Here is a 21,909-nt window from a genome sequence, read left to right as displayed (position 1 = left end):
GTTTCTGACGATTCTTCACCCAAATAGGAATGGGATTCAACTAGGTCCCCACATGAAATAATCACCATGTAAATGAATGAACTGTTGGCCTCCTTTGATTGTATAAAAGGGCGACTGTATACAAAAATATAAGGAGGGGGTAATAAGTGTTTGATGTGCCACTTGCATTCACATAAGAACCTGAGATATGTTTTCAACTTCAGTCAAGACCTGGTAGTAGAGGCAGTGATGAACTAGGTATAAGTTAATAACACTGGGTTACTTACTCTTTTGATGAGTAGGTTCTGAGAAAGTCAAGATTGAAGCAAAGAAAGGCTAGTATGAATGATGTCAGAGCAAGTAAATATTTTTCACTCTAATGCACTTGGTTTGGGGAATGGCTTTTAGGTCAGGTTTAAGTTCCTACTCTACAACTCAGTTTGACATCCTTATGAAAGATTATAATCTGAATGACCAACCAGGCATCCCTGTCCAAAATTCAGAGGATATATGTGACATTTATGTATGTCTTGTGTTGTCAAGTGATATGTGGCTGGAACACAGGGAGGATTTTAGGCTTCGAGGATACATATTACACATACTATTGGACTGTGGGGCATACCTGGGAACAAAGCCGGGGTTCTGAAGGTACCTCAAAGGACAAAGCAGAAACAAATGATTTCAAACTATTATATTAAAAAACCAAAACTACACTGCAGCCCCTGGAGGTTTCAAAACACACACACACACACACACACACACACACACACACACACACACACACAAATGTAGAATTCAAAGTCATTGTAAACTCTAAATTTCTTATCAATTCAGAGTTATTATAAACTCTACATTTCTTATCAGTTGATATGCCTAGCATTTTTATAGCAACTCAAGATGCAAACCAAAATCACCTATTTTCTTAAATATTTACAAAAATCACATAGAAAACCGAAAGGCTACAGCTGTTAAGAAAGGAATCCAGAAAAAAAGAAAGAAAGAAAGAAAGAAAGAAAGAAAGAACGAAAGAAAGAAAGGAATCCAGACACCTGAAGCTAAGTGACTTCTGAAGGCTGTGCTTAAAAGTGACGAGAACTAAAAAGAACTTGGTCAAAGAAGATCTGTGAAGCCCTCTCAACACCTAATAACTGGCTGCCATTTTTATAAAAGCATTCTTTTGACATGTTTTTTTTTATCGTGGACTTATTAAAAATTCATTTCAAAAAGTATCCTTAAAAATAACAGCAATACATGCCAGAGATCATAATATATCACACATCTGTAATTGTCCCCATCTCGAAGGAATCTAACAAGGACAACATGTTTTTCTCTGAAGGGTGAAGGTTTTAAGGCCCAGAGTACAAAAGCACTCACTAGAGAAATGGAGAACAGCCACTGCCAGGGAACTTGCCCATTTACTGTGTACATGTCATTTGTAGGACATTTCATAGAACCAACGAATTCATACCACTCACTTAAGAAATAAAACTGTCATCCGATTTGTATCTAGAATAAGCCTGCTTGGAAGTCATTGCTATTACTCAATTCATTGTCTTGGGGGTCACTAAGTGTCTTAAAAATGTACTTCAAAAGAGAACTCCCCATTTCACGTTCAAGTAGATAAGTTCTCTGCCTTCTTTATATCATTTTCCTTGTCATACCATGCCTGCCTTTTCACTGTACTCTGGGCCCTTTATGCTCCTTGCCCTGAACTACAGCTTTCCCAACTTGTCTCCTCTATTCCCTTGTCAAGGCAATACAAACAACAGAACACACTTGCTTGATCTAACAGGGCAAGGACCATTATGACAAGTTATGGCTCTCAGCTATTTTGTGACCCTAAAGCTCTCAAAATCCTGCCCCCATCATTAGATTTCTTCATGCTTCTGATTCATGGTGTTGATAAAACTAGTTAGCATAATCAGTTTTTGTTCTTTAAACACCCCTGAGCCTGTGTAATGCTCTCAACATCCAAGTAACCTAATGCAAAGCAGAAAACACAAATGAGGAGGCTAACCATTTATCCAAAATCATTAACCCCAAGTCACTGAAAATATAAAATAAAAACAAGAACCCAGATGGGAGAAAATAGAAACACACACACACACACACACACACACACACACAGAGAGAGAGAGAGAGAGAGAGAGAGAGAGAGAGAGAGAGAGAGAGAGAATCGAAGTCTGCAGGAGATACATAGCTACAAAGTTGTGGGGGTAGGGCTGAAAAATGGGTGCAACAAATGCTTTTCACCGATCTCTAGGTTCAATCCTGACCTGATTGTCAACCCCTGGAACTGACAGGGCAGAAAGAATTGACTTTCTCAAGTTGTCCTCTTCCCTCTACATGTGTGTTGTGGAATGTGCATGTCCATGTGTTTATGCACACAAATCTAATAAGAAAGAAGTGAGGTTCACATGGGAAGGTGACAATAGGGACAATCATACACAGGCCATTCACTAGTCGAAGAACACAGTTCCATGTGCATCAGTTTCTACATGCCTAATTTTTAAATTCAAGGACAGCAGACTATCAATGAAATATATTGTGCTAGAATAATGAACAACATGTAGATGATATATAATTACTCAAGTACATCCTCTGAGGGAAGAACTGTATCAAATTTTCCTCCACTCTTCTCAACAACAGAGTATTTCTATAAACTGGTTCTGTCTCCATCATGTGTGCTTTTGGGCCTCAGTGCTAATTTCTTTAAATCTCACCTCTTCTCTCGTTAATCCCCTTTCATGTTTACTGTATCTATAGACAAGTCTGGTCCATGTTACTTGCCTCACCTGAAACAGCCTTGTTAATCTTCAAGACCACACCACCTCCACTGACAGAGGGCAGACAGAATTACAGTTTTTTGCTTTGAATAACTCCAATAAGAAGAGGCTTATGAATTTCAAAACAGTCTGTCAGTGACATGTGTGAATGTATCCTCATAGGATTGCATCTTGACTGAAATTCTTACCATTTTATTCTTGAATTGGATTCAGAATCAGTGGTTCAAGAAATCCATTTCATTATTTTCTAGTCCTAAGACGTTTTAGACCAAAGCAGGACTCTCCTGATGACTCTCAAATCTTGGGATTCAGAGCTTTACAGCTTTTATGTTTAGCTTGAAATATCAGCATCACTACTGAATATCACAATCTACCACTTTTAAGGAGGGTCAAACACCTCTGCTGAGAAAAGAGTTAAAAAAATCCAGGGTTATCAGTGCATCTTCTCTCGAAATAGTAATTTAGTTTCTTCAAGGAATTACAGAGATGCCAACTCTCTTTTAAGTAGAGGAGCTTTGCACACTGCCAAACTAGTTTTCTGCTTAAAACTTTATGTGGCACATTGATAACTAAGGAGTCAGTAAGAGCCTTTTTTTTCTTCTTCAGATTTTTATCCATTCCTATATAGGTGCAACTAATTTGAACCCATGAGACTTAGCAGACTGAATTCCAAGTGACATTTAAGCATTGCACTATGAAGACCTGGTATAAAGACAACAGACAAATTATGCAACCACAATTTCAACTGTGTTTTGAGAGAAGGAGGGAGAGGGCGAGGAGGAGAGGAGGGGGTAGAGGGAGAGGGAGAGGGAGAGGGAGAGGGAGAGGGAGAGGGAGAGGGACAGGGAGAGGGAGAGGGAGAGGGAGAGAAATTCAGTGGGGTAGGGTATTTGTGTGTGGCTGGGTGACATGCACGTGTGTGTGTGTGTGTGTGTGTGTGTGTGTGTGTGTGTGTGTGTGTGTGTGTTTTCCAGGATTGGAACCCAGTGTCTTGCACATGTTGGCAAGCATTCTACCACAGAGCACAGTCCAAGTACTGAAGGTGGGTTTATTAAGTACAAAACTGTGTGCATTTGAAACTCTTAAGAATATAAAACTGAAGCAAAGCTCGGCTGGTGGAAACCTGACCAATCCAGTTCTACAACTCAGTGGAAGGCCAACAGGGAGGAAACTACTTTTTATTCTTTGAAGATATTTTTAAGCTTCATACTTTTAGTAGTTAGCTATTCATAGGGAACAGTGAGCATTGTGGAGACAAGAATTTAAATTAAGTAACAACTAATCTGGTCTTCCTGTCAGCAACTTAGTGTTACCATATAGGTGTCTAGACAAATCATCCACCAGACAAAAGAATTCTCCAGTAGTGTGTGATTCACATCAGTCTGTGGATGAGCTAAAAGATAAGATCATACACACCACAGTCAAGAGATATAAAAATCAATAAATATGCAAGGAATATAAGTTCAATAGACACAATGCTAGGAAGCATAGAATGGGGAGAAATATATCAAGAGGTATCTTCAGTAAGCAAATCTGTCAGTCAGATTAAATGTGTCTATTCACCCTACTTTCCAGTCAAAATTGACTTATAATGCAAAGGGTCTCTAACTAGAGTCCCATTTCTGATTCAAATCCCCTTAGTCCTATTGGCCACATCAATAGTTTTTGGGCTGGTTTGTGTCACCTTGACACAAGCTGGAGTTATTACAGAGAAAGGACCCTCCCTTGAGGAAATGTCTCCATGAGATCCAGCTGTATGGCATTTTCTCAATTATTGATCCAGGGTGGGAAAGCCCAGCCCACTGTGGGTGGTGCCATCCCTGGGCTGGTAGACATGGGTTCCAGGGAAGCAGTGCAGTAAACAGCACACCTCTATGGCCTCTGCATCAGCTTCTGCCTCCAAGTTTCTTTCCTGTGTGAGTTCCTGTTCTGACTTCCTTTGCCGAATAGGATGGTGGAAGTGCAAGCTGAATAAACCCTTTCCTCCCCAACTTGCTTCTTGGTCATGATGTTTTTTTGTTCAGGACACAAACTCTGACTAAGACAAACAGTATGTCATTTTGACTTTTCTTCAAAAATCTGAAATACCATCCAAGCATTAGGAAACATACATCAAATACCAACAGTGAATTTACAGAAAGGTGGTAGAGATGCAGATGCAATATTATTTAAATAGCAAAATTATAAATAAAATAAATTTTACCCCTTTAAGTGACAACACATTAGAAATCACTTTATACTCTTTTCTTTTATACTCTTAAAACAAAATAAATCCAAACTTTTAATTTTAATTCAACACATGCCATGCTTAATAATTTTTAATATCTCTATTTTTTAAAAAAATAAGTGTTACAAACTGAAAGGCAGGTAGCTTTTAAAAATAGTGTAATAAAATTACCATTCCCTACCAATAAAATGATTGCAATTAAAGGTAACAAAAATGATTAAAAGTTAAGATTTGAGAAGCTAAGAAGTCATGTTAGACTGTCAATTGTTTTTAACCATGATGGATAACCAGTTAGAAATTAAAAAAAAAAATCTAGTAGTTTAGTGGTGGTCCAGGAAAGAGTCAGTGGGGACAGGGGAGGTTTCAGCGACATGCTGGTAGAAAAACAGAGACTTACATAGTCTGGGTGGGCAGTGAAATGGAGGGCGTGGCAACCTCGCTCACTTAGTAGTCATTTTTTGAGTTTCAATGACTTTTTTTTTCATTCTTTCGCCTAGTAAAGATGACAGAAGGTCCTAATTTATTATCTGATATCTATATCTGTTCCTAGATATAAGAGAGTTTAACTGTACACAGTCATATCATCCAAATACAAATAGTTTGATTCAAAGAGATGTTCATGCATCCTGTGGAATCACAACCACCTCCTCAAAGCACATTTGGGAGAAGAATCAGCTACACAGTCTGGGCATTGCAAGGGCAGTGGCTCCGTTGGTTGTGGTCACTTCAGAGTCGTGCAGTAGGGAGACGCCCAAGAAAAACTGTTCCCCCCCCCCAGAAATGCTCTGATCCCCAGACTATAGAAAAATCTTTGGATGAAAATCATGGTCAGTCTTTTGGGTGACAATGTTAGAAGAGTCTGTCAAAAGTTACACCAGACACATGACCGGTGCTCTAGGCCTTAGGTGGGTCCTGCTGTGGCCAAGTTCAATGCTATCAATACTTCTGTCTAATGTGACCAAGAGGCACTGTCATGTTGGAATGAGAATCAAAGAAGGTACATGCCGGTCAGTCATGATTATATGACCTTAATCCCAGTATTTATAAATTCAAGGCCTTTTTGGACTATACAGTGAGTTTGAGGCCAGCTCAGCCTACATAGGGTGTGATAGCCTGTCTTCCACACAAAAAAGACCTGGTCAACTTCTGTGTCAATAAATTGTGCTAGTCCAATTTGGCTAGAGGGCTGAAAATGCTCAGAGAATCTTTAGAAATCAATGAAGAGACAACGTACACTGAACTCTTCGAGGAGAACCACCTAGTTGGAGGAAGCTCCTTTGAAATAGCTCATTGGTGTAGTTTAGGGGGCATGGGTGGGGGATTAAAAGGAGTGGGCACAAAATAGAAGGAACTGTTCCTAAGAGAAAAGAGAAGGGATGAGGGAAACATAATCCTGATAAGATGCCACCATCTCATGCTGAGGTCATCTTCTGGCTTTGAGAATATTCCTTAGCACTGAGGCACTAGAGCTGGAATTGTAGTTCTTCATTGACAGAATCCCACATCTTCTCTAAGATGAATGGTTTCCTATTTTCACATACATTTTCAACTTGAAGTCTTTCATGAATGTGTGATATTCATAGCATTTTTTTTAAAGTAACTAACTCTGGGTTTAGGTACGTCGTCAAAAGTTACCTAAAAATTGACCAGAATTATTCACAAAATTGGCTAGGCAAATAAATTTGGTTACTTCCTATGGGCGTATATTCATTTCCTCATGTTTATTCTGCAAAATTAACCTGCTCCTAGAGACATTTGGATTATGCTGAGGTTATTGTCATTGTTACTATTACTAAGCGGCAGGGCAGAATAATTTCAGTCCCGTTAAACTAAATGAAAGTCAAGGCACTGTCAGCAGCCAAGTGTAGACTGTTGCTACTACTGTCCTTAGGGTTTTCCAAACCAGGAGCTGTTCTTACTATGGAAGCATTTGCAGACTGCTACCATGGGAGTACAGAAAACCTCAGCCACCGTGTCATTCAGAGAACAAGGGTGAAGTTCCAGAGACCCCTGTGCTTCCTACACTAGTTGAGATCCTGAGCAGAGAAGGCTCCCCTAGTCCAGTGCAGGTGTACATCAGACCAGCCTCCAGGACAGTCCTACCCTCCCGTTGTCCCCTTACCTTCCGGCTTTGCTGTCTGCTGCTTGTGTGTGGTATATGGGTGTGCCCAAAAGAGTGTAGGGAGGTAGCATAAGACAGATCTGGCGGATTTGATGAGAAAAAGCTATATCCTCTTTGAGGTGTAGGCTTTTCTGAATTTTTTTCGAGATAAGGAAGGCTACTTAATCTTCTGACCAGACCTAGTTCCCCTAATGTGAAAAGGAAAATTCTGCCTTGGATATGGACATGCCCATTCTGGAGGTAGCCACTAGACAATCCGTAAAACGGCTCCCTCCCCACCTTCTTTCTTGTGTGTGTGTGTGTGTGTGTGTGTGTGTGTCTTGGAACTCACTATGCACTCCAGGCTGACCCCAAACTCACAGAAATCCAGCTGCCTCTGCCTTCCACGTGCAGGCATTAAAGGCATGCACCACCAGGAGTTTTCAATTTCACTTCAAGTACATGTTTCATGCAATACCGAGGCGGAGTGGGGCTGCTGGGGTAGCAGCCTGGTTGAGGCTTCTGCCATGGACCATTCAGCCTTCTTTCTCTTGTATAAGGAGGAAAAGGTGGCTATGGGTCCCCACTAAGCAAGACCCCTACTGCGGGTGGATCTGATTTAAATGTCAAATTCTTGCTGAGCTATCACTGCACAAATCTCCTAAATGTTTGCTCTCTTTATTCTTTGAGTTTCTGTCAGTCCGTTTGTCTCCTGCTCTGGTGACCTGCATTCCTTCCGTTCCAGAGCGCTTTGCTCGCCCTAGCCTCTGCCCTAATCCCGGATATTTGTGAGGCACTCCAGAAGGGGTAGTAATGTTTAGAATAAGGAACATAACTTTTAAAGAGTTCATCTTATTATGATCATGTTTAGATGAATTATGGGGGCTTGCCATCAACAAACTTACAAAATAATTCCTGTGGGAGCCCAGACCATTCCGAGTAATTCATCTATGAAAAAATGAACTTTAATTGTTACTCTTGGCAGCCATCTAAGAGAAGAGTGAAATACTATACTAAATATTGCCACGTGCAATAGTAAAAAACAATTTCCTCTTTGCCAGAAGCAGTGTACAGTCCCCTGAAATTCACGTTTGGGTCTGCTGATCTAGTTTAAATCCCCTGTTTTCCCCTCTCCAAAACCAACAGAGGGTTTCCAAAGAGCTGTGTGTTTTATTAGAACCATTTGCTCTTTTTACGTTGCCAAAAAGGAGTAAGTCAGACTAGGGAGTTTATTTGGGTTAAAGTTGATGCTTCAGCTTCATGGAGGTCAATGGACTTTGTATATGAGCCCTCTGCTAAGAAGACATTTGTAGCCAAAGTTAATGTTGATTCCTTCCCCCCACCCCATGCAGGTCATAGATTTATCTAGTAGGACTTAATAGCAGGTGGATGCTAATCAACATAAACATACATATGACAAACTTATATTTCTGGTTTGTTTGTTTGTTTGTTTTTTGTTTGTTTTTTTGTTTGTTTTTGTTTTGTTTTGTTGGAAGAAGCAAAATTTCAAATAATTTTTACATTGCCCATGCAACTTCAATTTTGAGATTGCACATTGACTTCCCAGAGTAGGACAACAACAGACATTTACAGGATTTTTTTTTTAAATGGAAAACAGCATGCCAACAAACTATTCTGTATAGCTTATAGCCAAGAAAAGGATTGCACTTCAAGAGCAGAAGGCCATTGCTTTTCTAAGTATGGAATGTATCATGTACAAACATCAAATAACTGGCTATATGCATGGGTCCTTGAGAGATTCATAGGTCATGGTGAAGGGTGAGTTTACCATGAGTTAGAGGCAAAGAATTATTGAAGCATGTACATTTTGGCCTAAGTATTTGCATATACTGGACGTAGTTCCCTAAGGATACATTAAGTTCCTATGTATGATATCATGTAGATGTTATTCAGAATCCATGATGTTTAAGTATGGAACAATTAGGGGGTCTTAAAATGAATGGCGTCCTCAGGGTTATTCATCATGTTTCCAGTGGTCTGAGTTCCAGAATCACCACTGATTACATATTCCTTACACTAGTGAATTTCGTTTTCCCTAGATGGGAAGATGTTATGATCTAAAATTATTTGGTAAAACATTTGAGACTATAGCTGTGACATGAAGTAAATTTTGTTATAACTTCATAGATTAAAATTTAGGTTATGTGCGACTTGTGTGAACACATGAATCTTTATAAATGACTGATATAATTACCTCCTATTCATCATGCTATACATTATCTATGACAAAGAGGACTATGGCTACTTTAAAGAAGATCAATAAAGAGACATACAACTTGCTTCAGCTCTGGGAAGAACATTTCGTGTTTGTTCTATGTCACACACAGCTGCTAGGGACTGCTCAGTAGGCCGTTTTGTCTGCACTGTGGTTTTGCTCTTAGAAATATGCCTTATTTTCTGCTGGTGAAAGTTTGAAAACTATTGAAAGCAGTGTTACAGAATGCATGCCTAGTTGCTCAATCACAGTGAGAAGTGTATGTCAGCCATTAGACGCAAGGAAGCAAAGGTGAAGAGCTTAAAAACACAGTTATAAAAAATATCACCCAGAGACTCAATGACAGCGAATACCAAAGTAGTTAGGCTTCCCATAGGAGCTGGAAGAATTTAAAAAAAAAAAAAAAAAAAAAAAACAAAAACTTGACCTATGATGTTGCTAACATAGGAAATCTGCCATGTATGTATACTTTTAATATTTTTAAAAAATCTGCTTTTTATGTATGGAAAGACCAAAGAACTCTTCAAATCTGGGCACAAAATTTCATTTTGCTTTGTTTGAAGGGTTCAGTTTCCTGCTCTCCATTTAAAATTGGGGAAAAACAAAAATGTTTTGCCTGTGACAGAATAGGAAAAAAGTTCTCACCCTTAAAACCAGCAGCATTGGTTTTCCAGTCATTAGCGTTCAAATGTCCCGCACGGGAAGTCCTGACAATAACATGCTGTACGTCTCTCCAGGTCAGAAACGGACTGGGGAAAGACAAGGTAAGAATCATTGTACCAAAAAAAAAAAAGATGGGGGAAGCAGAGAGTCACAAGCAAATTCAAAAAGCAAAAGCAAAATGGCAAAGAACTAAAAATGGGACGGAGACTTTGGTTTGGGACAATCAAATGCCAAAGGCCACTCCTGCTCTCAGTGTGGGGACATGATGTCAGTCTGCGGAAGGCAGAAAATGTGATCTTAAGAAGAAATTCTATGCTCATTGTCTGTGTGTGAGTGTAGCTTGGTGATAAGAGGGGCTGAAGGTCTGCTCACTACAGAGCTATTGTCCCCTGAGTGAGAGTTTCCACCTTCAGACAAGCTAAGTCAAAGCAGGAGCTTCTAGAACATTCCCCCTTTAATCTTACAACTAGACAATCGATTAGCAGTTTACCAAAGATCAACTCTTAACCTTCTATACAAGTTCCTTTGGGAAAAGAATGTGGCTTGATCCAAAAGTTAGGCTCTAAGGTGCAGAGGCTAGGAGAGCATTAATGCTTTGTCATGGGCAGTTGGTACATTCACCAACCGGCTCACTACTTCTCAAGGCTGATAGCGCAGAGGAACAGAAGGTAACAACCGAGGAGGCCACACTTGTATGAGAACTGAAAATCTAAAGAAAACATCCAAGACAGATAGGACAGCCTGGGTGTCTTTCAGAAGACCCGGTGTGTCTTTCAGAGGACACAGTGTGCAATAGGCACCGCACACAGTGGGAACACATTGTTCTTGTGCGTTCTTCAGTCTTGTAGTCTGATATATGCCCATCTTTTTAAAAACATCCTAGTGTCTTCTCACTTATTTATCTCTCTCTGTGATCTTGTATACTACACGGTGTAAGTATTTATAGGACAACTTTCATGAATGAGTTCTCTTTCTATACTGTGAGTTCTGGAATCAAATTCAGGTCACCAGGTTTAAAAGTAAGTACCCTCACCCATAGTACCACACCAGCACCCCTGTCATCTTTTACCTAACTGAGAATTATGGTAATAATTATCACATGGCCCATGTAATCATTTTCATCATCATCCACCTAGCATTTGGAGGATTCAACAATCCAGAGGAGATCCACTTGTGTATTCTGAAGTTACTGGACATGCATCCAGCACACTCGCATTTTACTGCTGAGAGAGCATTGACCAACTGTGGCTCATACTTAATGGTAAAGCTTTTGCATTGCTTTGCTCCAAGCTAAGTTTTGTCCCACCACAACTACCATACTATTGCTCAATGCTCTCCTAGATATAAGTAGCTCCATAATCAGACTGCCGCTTTTCTTTCCTATGAGAAATTAATCTGGACAAAGAATTACTTTCCTCACTTAGCTAGACATAGAACGTGACAATTGGTTAAAGTACTACCAATTAATCAGCATCATGCCCGGTGCACAAAAAGCTCTTAGAAATAAGAGTTAGTTTGTCTTTTGTCCAAGTAACCTGCTGGTCTTACTTGGTAATTTGAATATCAAGAAATAGAGAAAGAAAAGAACAACTGAATGCTGATACCTTTTCTTCACCTCTCAGAATGAAAACAGAGAGCCCTGCGGATGTCTTCAGAAGCTGAGAGCACAATGACTTTTTCCGAGGTTACATTAGTGAAAGGGCTTGTGTTTAGACAATTAGAGGCAAGCTAAGGATTTTCATGCTGTTTCAATACAACCCTTGTTGAGAACCATTTTAGAGAGTGGCCAGGCATGAAACTCAAGAGAGGGACAGAGGCAGGGCCCAGGAGGAATGGACATGTTGCTTCTAAGGCAGATAGTTTGATTTGGTCCTTTGTTGACTTGCCCTGAATTCACATGATAACTTGGAAGACTCAGTGCTGTACTGTCAGTGACATGCAGAAACCCATTCAGGATGCTGGTCTCAACACAGATGCCCCACTCTAGATGAGAGAGGATGCCCACACTGCAGTCTCTTCTTTGCATGCCTGCTTAGGAGGGCAAAGGTCCAACAAAAATGTCCAGTTTGGGTATACATTCAAGCCGCTTATTTATGGTTTTCTACAATGCTCCCAAATGAACATACATTTCTTTTTCATGTGTAAACAGGAGAACAACAAAAAGCATCCATGGGTTTGATGGCTTCATCTATCCAAAACAACCTAGCAATTTAGAGATAACACTAACAAACAGCTAGCTCTGTCTGTGTTTTAAATAGTACCCTTTAGGATAACAGGATTGAAGTTTGTTTTCTATGGTACCCTCAAGACTAAGAAAAATTCAGCATAGGGTTCTGCATATTGGGAGTCACCCATTTTTCTTTAGTTCATCTCAATGCTAAAATGAAAAAGTCACCCAACAGGGGACATTTATCTTGTACCTGAAGCAGCTGTGCTCTGGCAGATGGAGGAAACTTCCTGTATTCAACTCAGCCTGAAAACATTGCTTGGATTACTCATTCTTACACTGTGTTATAAAATCTAGTTTCTGAAATAGTTGTAATTTGAAAATTCAGCATCAGGAAATTGGAAGGAACGAGGTGGCCTGGTAATTCCATTCTGACACCTAATAACCAGTGAAGTTGCCTGAATTTCACCAAAATACAAAAGTAAGAAAATAAGGGGGAAAAACAGTGAATTTAGGAAAAGTGGCTTCTGTTTGTGGCAGAACAACTACTGAGCTGGGGGAAACAGTGATAGCTTAGCCACAGTAGATGGTAGGCTTTAATCATGGGAGCACTCTGTAGGACTCTTGATTACACAGATGTTTGATTTCTATCTTATTTAATAATTTTCCTTATTCTCACAGGGCTGATATAGAATGAGGATTGAGCCAGACCACCAAAGATTTGGTAAGAGAACAGTCTGGTAACCATACTGAGAGCAGAAGCACAGAGGAAAAGCTTAGCACCCTTCCAGGGGAAAGCCATAGGCACAACAGTAACACAGAATCCCTTAAAATTATGCCCTTCCACAAATACATTTGACCTTGATTCCACTGGCTTCAAAACCCAAGCCTGCTCTTTCTCAAAAGCAGACAGACGTGCCTGGAAAGAGCTACAGCAGGGAGGGCAAATGCTCAGCTGACCTAGAGAGAAGGTGGCTCATGTTGACCTTGCTGGTCTCTCTTTAACAGCCTTGGGGGTTTCTTCTTGTGGTTGTCACCAGTTATGTTTCAATAATGCATGCCCGTATGTAGCTACCCATGATCTTAAGAGTCATGGAAATGAACTTCACCTCCTGGAAAGTTCTGGAAAAGACTTGTTTCACACTGAAAAAGGTTTTGTTTTTTGCTTGATCTTGTAATGAGATACAACAGTTAGAGTCTACTGGATGACCAGGTACTGTGTGTTACATACACAATATTATTGTGTAATATTAAGAATCATAATGTAGGGACTGGTCACTTTATAGCATTTTACCACAAAGACAAAGATGGGAATCTAAGTTGTACAGTCATGCAAGTCTGTAGAGGGGCCACAAGCAAGGCCTGAATCCACAGTTTTGGGTTTTGCCTGTGGCACTCACAGTTAGTTAGCAGATACAGCTGCCGCCAGAACTGACCCATGGGCTGCTCTTGGGAAAGATGTATTCTGGCTTCTGTGGTTGTTCTTAGACATTCTGAGTCAAGAAGCCTAACAAGCATCTCAAGACATGGTCTCATGGTCAAGTGACACTTGTGTTCGTAGCTACTGATTCAACTCCATTCACTTTTTTTTTTTTTTTTTTTTTTTTGGTCAACATATTATATTCTTGAATCTTAATCTTGCTTGCAGAAGGTCTAACTTTTTCATACTTTTAAATCAATGATTATGGGAAAAATATATCAGAAAAATAAAGTCTTTCAAACATATTTCACATTTATGTGAGATTATAAGCTTATTATATCATTTTATAGCATTTATGTTGTGAATTGATCATCTACTTTGCAAGGGTCTCACTTTTATGTGCTTCACAGCCTGCTTAGTTAAGATCCTCAGAGGATGAGCTAAAATCTGTCCCCAAACACCAGTAGTTTATATCTGTGAATGCAGGACAATGGCTCTTTGGTTAGCATGGGGTAGTACAATGTTCTTGCTTTCAGCAGTTCAAAGTTTTTTGTAATGAACTCACTACAAGATTTAGAATAAGCAGCACATGTCCCAAGAGAGTTATTTTTGTGTAGTGCTTCTTATTAAGCTTTTAAGTGTAATTGGAAGCACTTATATTAAAAAGAAAAATGTCTTTCACCAAGAATTTTCAAAAATAATTCTCAGATGTGTGAGTGTTGAAAACAAACTTGCATTTAGTGATACTTAAAAACATAGTCCAATGTGAAGCCTGGGCAAATGACTCACATGAACTTTTACAAGAGAAAAAGAGTCTCAAATTCTCTACAAAAGATGTACTGCTGCTACCACCACCATCACCATCATCACCACCACCACCATCATCATTATCATCACCATCTACTATCACCGTCACCATGACCACCAATATCAGCACATCATCATCACTACCAGCACCACTATCATTATCACCATCTTCATCCTCCTCTTAAGTTTACAGGTAAGTGATAAACGGAGCAAGAAATTGATCTCCATAGAAGAAATTTATCAACAAGAGAAGAGAATGAAACTGTAGAATGAACGTGGCTACCTACTTAGATTATCTGTCTTGAGTGAAAGTGACTTTGTCTAATTAAATGACTAGGTATCACCCAGATCAATGAACAACTACAGGGACAATCAGCCATCACCCAACTATCTCAGCAATTAAATAAAACCAACCCAAGCACATCCAGGATCCTTTCATTAGTGTTCCTAAAACAGAACTGGAAACAAATAGCCAGAAAATAAATGTCATCGTGCCTATGCTAAAGAAACTAGTAACTGTGGAAACAGGTTTACTATGAGCAGACTAAAGAAGATGAAGCAGGTGTCCAAAGCCTACTGAGAAGGGTAATAGCATTATTTTGACCACAGTCAGTACACACCAGTGATAACTGAGCACAGGTTACTCAGTGAAGGTAACCAACATTCTTGTGATGACCAGGAAAGCACGACAGCCTCCCCCACCTCTACATCAATTCAGCAATTCTAGCTCTAGAAGCAGAGCACAGTAGTATGCACTTGTAACCCCAAGACTGGTGAGGTAGAGAAAAAGGAGGATTCTTGGGGTTCTACAATAAGAGAGCCTAGCCTACTTGAGAAGATTCCATTTCACAAAAAGGGGTGGCGAGTGCCCAAGGAGTGAAACCTGATGCTGACCTCTAGCTTTCACTTGCACAAATGTGCTGACATAAGCATTCGTGTGCACACACAGACACATAGACACAGACACACAGACACACACAGACACACACACACACACTTAAAAAAGTTTAGCCCTAAAATCAAGTTGTAGTGTAGAAAACATGATTCCTCTTATGTCAACATTTAGAACTATAATTTGTATCAGAACCTCCTGTTGAGCCCTGGATGACCCATTCACACCTTAACAGAACTAGAAAAGATCAAAGGACACATTAGCTCACAAACATGGGCCCAGTTTTTGGTTTTTCACTCTTGTGACTGAATTCTCAGGCTCTACAAATTCAGTCTAACGAAAGGTAAAACAAACCTGGTCTCAAAACACGTGCATGAAGGTAGACTGTGCCACTTGATGGAAACCTTTCTCATGATCCTGAGATGGCCTTTGCCCTTACAAATTCTACATTGCCGCTTTGTGTATCTGTTATCACACCCAAAAGACTGATTACGATCCCACAGCCCCTTCACATGAGACACATTGTGCATGCTTAATGGTTACATCTTCATTGACATACACACTGCATAAATGATGACACTTTGTTGATGATTGCCGGAGATGGTGACGTACAGTAACTGGAAGCAGTATTGACAGCTGAGATATCATGATGGTAAGTCTTCTACTGGCACCCCTACATCTTTACAAGAGTACTCCCCCACCCCAATGCACATGGGCATCTCTGTTCAGTCTACAATCTGGATCGGCCTCCCATCTTTGTCCTAAAGCTTTAAAATCCTTGCAGGTAGGCAGTATGTGACACTGTGTCTCATTAAACTGACCCTGTGACTCTGTGCAAAGCTCTTGCTCACCTTCTGTTTCAAACGTGAATAAACATACAATTCTAGGCCAATTGACTCAGGCCTGCAGAGGTCATCCATCTCATTATTTATCCAAATTTGTTCTAAAAACATAATAAACGTAAAAACATAGTCTTCAGGTAAGCAAGAATGGTAGAAATTATGTCAAGTCAAGGTGATTTGTGCTCACTGAACAAACACAGAGAGCCGCCTTTCCAGGACTGTTTCCATTGCTCTAACACGGAGATAGAACTATTTATTTAGCAATGCAGCTGTAAGACTTGGAGGTAATGGGTATAATAGTGCCAGGTGAACAAGTTCCCGAAGGCAAGAGTCCAAGCAACTTTTGGAGATTAGGAGCAACCTAATGTATCAGGAAAACTCAGAGGGTTACATTGCAGGAGTGCCTGACAAAGCTCAAGCAACTGAGCGATGTTTTCTAAAACTCTCCCCAAACTTCCATCACAGGTCACTTTCTTATGTTTAAAGTCTGTAGTACACAGACAAACATGTTAGCACTTGGTATATTTCTGCTTAGTGAATTGTAGTGCTACTAAGATATGTTGCCAAGGTCTCTTCTAACCACCCTTTAAAAATCATGGTGTAGTTAGCTATTGCCTATTTTAGGCTTGGGTATTTAGTGTGTGCCCACTCTATACGTTGCCTTTGTCTACAGGAGGTCTTCACATTGCTGACTGGCCATTGATGAGGCCTTGGTGGAGGATGGTGGAATGGTCTTTGGTTTGTTATCAGTGTGCTTTATAGAATTGACTATTAGGATAGAGCTGCAAGTACACCCATTCATGAAGTGAATTGTCCGGTTGAAAGGCTCTCAATGTTTTCTACAGAGTTCAGAGATTTGTTTTGCTTGTAACTTAGCTGTGTGAACCGTTATGATTACTGGCAGTGCCAGGGTGGAAGGCACGGCCCTGTGCATGTTAGGCCATGGCTCTACCTCTAAGTTACACCCCAGCCCACACTGCTGATATACTCAGTTACTTTACAAATACTTCCTCCTCTATTTTTCTGTTACACATAAATGATTATAATAATGTTCTTTTAGGTTGATGTTATGGCTCAGTGAATAAAGGTGCTTGCCACCAAGATTAAAAATGTGTTTGATTCCTGGTATTTGCGTGGTGGAAGGGGAGTAATGAATTCTAAAGGTTATTCTCGGGCCTGCATGGATGCACACACACACATGCACATTCACAGGCACTCATGCACACACACATACACCTACATACACTGTGGCATGCTCCCATCCCCCCACAATGAAATGAATATAAAAATAAGAATGAGATGCCTTTCTATATGTCCATTCTAGAAGCACATTTTAGGCAAAATTTCTTCATATTCAGCTTTAACTTTGAAGTTCATTGGAAATCACTAAACATTTTAGATTTTAGAATTTGGAGTAAATGTTATTACACATTTCAGAAATTCCTGACTTACATCAATTTCTGGCAGTCTTCCTCATTATTGTAAATCAATAAAAGCCTATCATTTAAGAATTTACATATCACACACATATACTCAAGAAGAAATTAATAAAGACTAATGAAAATTCATCCTCAAATGTCTGGTGCTGTCACAGAGATTCTTATGCTCAAGCAACAGGAAAGATGATGTCTCTGCATCTTCTCTCCCATTGACTTCCAGCGTGGTAGGCATTAGGATGCTGAACGTATAAGCTAGTGCCGCAGCATCATTAAGAGAGAAAAAGAATGTGCCATACTTGTTGGCCTTGGTGATTTAGAGTTTCTGAACTGACACTAGCACTGGAGACTTGTACGAGCATGAGCATCCCTACATCTTTTCCTGTCTGAGAAGTCTTGCTCTGTAGCTCAGGCTAGCCTCCGACTCACTGCAATCCTCCTGACTCTGGCTCGCAGATTAAAAATAACCCACTAAAAACCAAAGTGAGCTGAGAGTCAATGCCATCATATGAAGCGTGATGTGAGGTTGATCCTGTGGGCAACTGTGAGGAATTCAAACATGAGCACTTCCAGGATCCTTTCTTCAGAAAGAGAGGAAAAGGAAGATGGAAAGGTAGCCTTGGAGGAGAGAAAACAGAAACCCAAGTTCATAAAGCAGCTCTCTGCTTTCCCCTAATGACTGTCTCTGCCTCCAACTGGTACTGAGCTGGAGGCTTGAAGTCCTCTATTCACTCAGTTTATGCAAAATAACCCACTCACCAGGACAGAGAGCACTGCTGTTTCCCATTTACAGATATGGAAACCCAGCTTTAGAAAGTTTCACACTATTCAAAGCTGAATAACTAGTAAGATAATTAAAGTAGGGATTAGATGCCAGGCTTGTCCCCCATAGCCAAGCTGCCTTGCTCCAAAATAGCCTTTGTAAGCTACCAATGTCAAATGTGACTGAGAAAAACCAAGAAGAATCAGACCACCTCAACTAGTTGTAAAAATGTATATACTTCATGGTACATATAAAGAAAAATTCTTTAAGCTCTTACTAAAGAACTAAGAACTATTAAGCCTAAACAAAGCATGATCTGGCTTAAGATGTTCCTGAAAAATTAGTTTCAGGAGAGAATAGAGAATCATTTGCCTGACTGAAAGTAAAGAAAGTCAAGAGTTTCAGACTAGACTCATTCCTTAGAGCGGATAGCAGATGACACAAGAATGCTGTGCTGAGGACCTGCTATAACCTATATGTGTATATCTACACACATACCCCGAGGACCTGCATTATCCAGTCTACACACATATGTGTATATCTATACACATACCCTGAGGACCTGCATTATCCAGTCTACACACATATACTGTGAGGACTGAAATAAAACACACTAACACCTCAAAGCTTATGTGACCTGTGAAGAAAATGTCAAAACTAAAATTTCACAACTGTAAAATTTTCTATTAGAGAATATCTCAGGATGACTTAAAAGTAAACTGGTGTTTAGGCACACAAGTCAATAATTACTTCAGCAGATTTCTTGGGAAGGAACTAAGAATTATGGTAGGAAATAAATGGGCTAAAATGGCCTGTTATAGAAATGCAGATTATAGTATTAAAGATGAGAGGATAAGTAGATGGGACCAATAAACATAGCCCAGCTTTATACCGCAAGAAACCCCTACTATAAATTACATTGGTTTAAAATTGTTATCTTATAAACTTCCTCAAATACAAAGCCCCCAAGTTTACCAGTAAACATAATTGCTTCAGAAAATGAGTGAGGGACAACATTATCTACATGCAACATTAAAAATTAGGGCTGAAAGCTGGCACTAAAAAGGAAACACAGGTTGAGCCTACAATAAAGGCTGGTGCTGTCTAAAAGAAATATCTCACAGCAAGCTATTAGATATTTTAGGTATTTGTCCATCGAGATAGTTTAATTGGAGGTTGAGAAAATAAAGTGGCTAAGAAACCCATGAAGATTCAAGAGAATTTAATCCGTTTATCTCAGAAGAAAGAAGATGGTTGTTTATATAAAAAGGACTGAGGAGGCTGCAGAATGGCTCAGCAGCACACGCACGCATACACGCATGTACGCATGCAAGAGTGTACATATACACCCCACAGGCAGAGAGAGGGAGAGAGGATATGACGCCAGTAAAATAAAGTGTGCACTGTAAACCCCACTTAGGAAAAAGACGTAAGTAAAAGATGCCAACAGGAGACTGAGAGCCGAGTCCAGAACGAAGCAGTGTATCAATGGAGGAAGAGATGAAGAAATCCATTACTCTGCGAAGCAATCCTAACAAAGCTAGTGCGTACATGAGCTACTAACTATACCTAAAGCTCAGCAAACACTGAGAAAACACCTAAGCTTCCCTCACAGTGAAACCTTGATGAAGCAAAAACTCATTCGAAGGCATGGTGCATGAGGAAGCACTGTCAACTGAAAACAAAAAAGTTTAAAAACAACCCAGACAAAAAAACAACATCCACAGGAATGACAACAGTTACCCTTGTGCATAACACTTTCCAATAAGAACAGACATGAAAAATTAATCACAAATGAATAAAGAGAAGTAACAGCATCATCAGATAAAACAAAATATTCAGATATAACATATGACTTAAAGAGACAAGAGGTAGCTGACAGAGATCAATTAAAGATATAAGTTAGACAGCAACCAAGCAAATAATTGCTAGTTCAAAAACTAATTCTACTCCCCAAAATACAGAACTAACTTTCTATGCTAGTTCCATGTTAATTCTACTCCCAAAAATACAGAACTAAATTTCTACTTCCCAAAATACAGAACTAAGTAACTTACGGAAGTTTACTATGCCAATATAAAAGATTCAAGTAATTCTAAGAACTTTTCTTGAATGAGAAAACCAGATTCAATGAAACCAAGACCTAGACTCTAGCAGTAGCTCAATGAATAATGTGCTTGCAGTACAAGCATGAAGACATGAGTTCGAATCCCAGTATCTACACAGAAAAGCTGGGTATGGCAGTGAGAGCATATTATCCTAGTATTGGGAGGTGGAATCAGGAGGATCCTGGGGACTCACTGGCGAGTCAATCTAACTAGTGGGTGAGCTCCAGGATCACTGAGAGAAACTGTGTCAAATAAACAAGGTGGAAGCTGATGCAATAACCTGCATGCTGTCTTTAACTGCTATTGCATTATTTTATTTAAAAGCATGATTTAAAATATAATTATCAGGAAAAGGAAGGTTAAAAAATGACTAAAATCTGAAGGGACAGCAACACATGAACAACGGGAAGATAATAAAGTATAAAATATATGCAGTATGTATAAATATCTAGTCATTTGCGATTAAAAACAGCTGCTGAGGTAGATTGAATAGGGAAGATGCACATATCAGTACATATATGTAGGTATTTACATACATGTAATATGACACATTTATTTTAAAGTTATGTGAGTACTCAGGTGACAATAGTCTTGGTTTTAAAAAATGGTTTATTGATAGTAAGACTGGCAGCCATGGCAGTGTTTTTCAGGCATCTGTCCGTGTTGGAGAAATGTTAGTTTGCTTCCAATACAATAACGGCAAACTAGAAGAATGAGTTGGATAATTCCAAGTGCCCCCATGATTAAAAGAAAATAAAGGACTCCCACAGCATGGTACTCATGTAAATAAAAGTATGCATACATGTAGAATAAAATAGCAGACTCAGGAGTAAACACATACAGTTATGAAAACTTAATATTAATAAAAGTGTCAAAAACATACATTGGGGTAAAACATGGTCTATTCAATTAGTGGTGCAGGAAAAAAAGCTACAATCTATCCTGAGAAAAATGAAAATAGATCCACATCTCCCAATCGATAAAATAATACATTTAGGCTAAAGCCTTTAATTTAAAGCCTGATTCCTGAAACAGTTAGAAACAAACAAGAAGACACACATGAGGATGGGGGTTAAGGTAAGAACTTTGTGAATGGGACTCGAATAGCACAGAAAACAACCATGAACTAACAAGCAGGTAGGCATGAAATGACAAGGCTTCTGTACAGCACAGAAAACCCTCAGCAGAGCCAACAGCAAGTCTATAGAATGGGAGAACATATTTGCCAACAATATATCAGATTGAGGATTAACATCTAGAATACATTAAAAAAAAAAAACCAGTAATCTCTGCCAATCAAAACAAACAGATGGCTGTCGATAGAAACAATCTAAGGAGTATTTAACATCCTTAGCCATCAAAGGAATCTAAACTATGGATAATTTTCAGGTTTGATCTCCTCAGAGTCAGAACAGCTAACATCAAGAAATCCAACAATGAAAGTGGGGAAACAGGAACACTTATTCACTGCTTGTGGGAGTG

General features: G+C 39.5%; 1 protein-coding gene across 2 annotated transcripts in view; it reads right to left on the bottom strand.

Annotated features, from left to right (window-relative positions):
• Window positions 1-21,909, bottom strand: part of PCSK5 (proprotein convertase subtilisin/kexin type 5) — a gene marked incomplete at its 3' end in the record, with an annotated part of 393,680 nt that overhangs the window by 175,555 nt on the left and 196,216 nt on the right. For both annotated transcript variants that reach the window (XM_080912751.1, XM_080912752.1), the window contains exon 10: window positions 9,975-10,078. In XM_080912751.1, the coding sequence (XP_080768877.1) occupies window positions 9,975-10,078 (104 nt within the window). The remainder of the gene's footprint in view (window positions 1-9,974; window positions 10,079-21,909) is intronic.

This window comes from Micromys minutus, assembly GCF_963924665.1.
Source record: "Micromys minutus genome assembly, chromosome: 2".
Taxonomy (NCBI): domain Eukaryota; kingdom Metazoa; phylum Chordata; class Mammalia; order Rodentia; family Muridae; genus Micromys; species Micromys minutus.
This window is presented reverse-complemented; position numbering and strand designations above follow the sequence as displayed.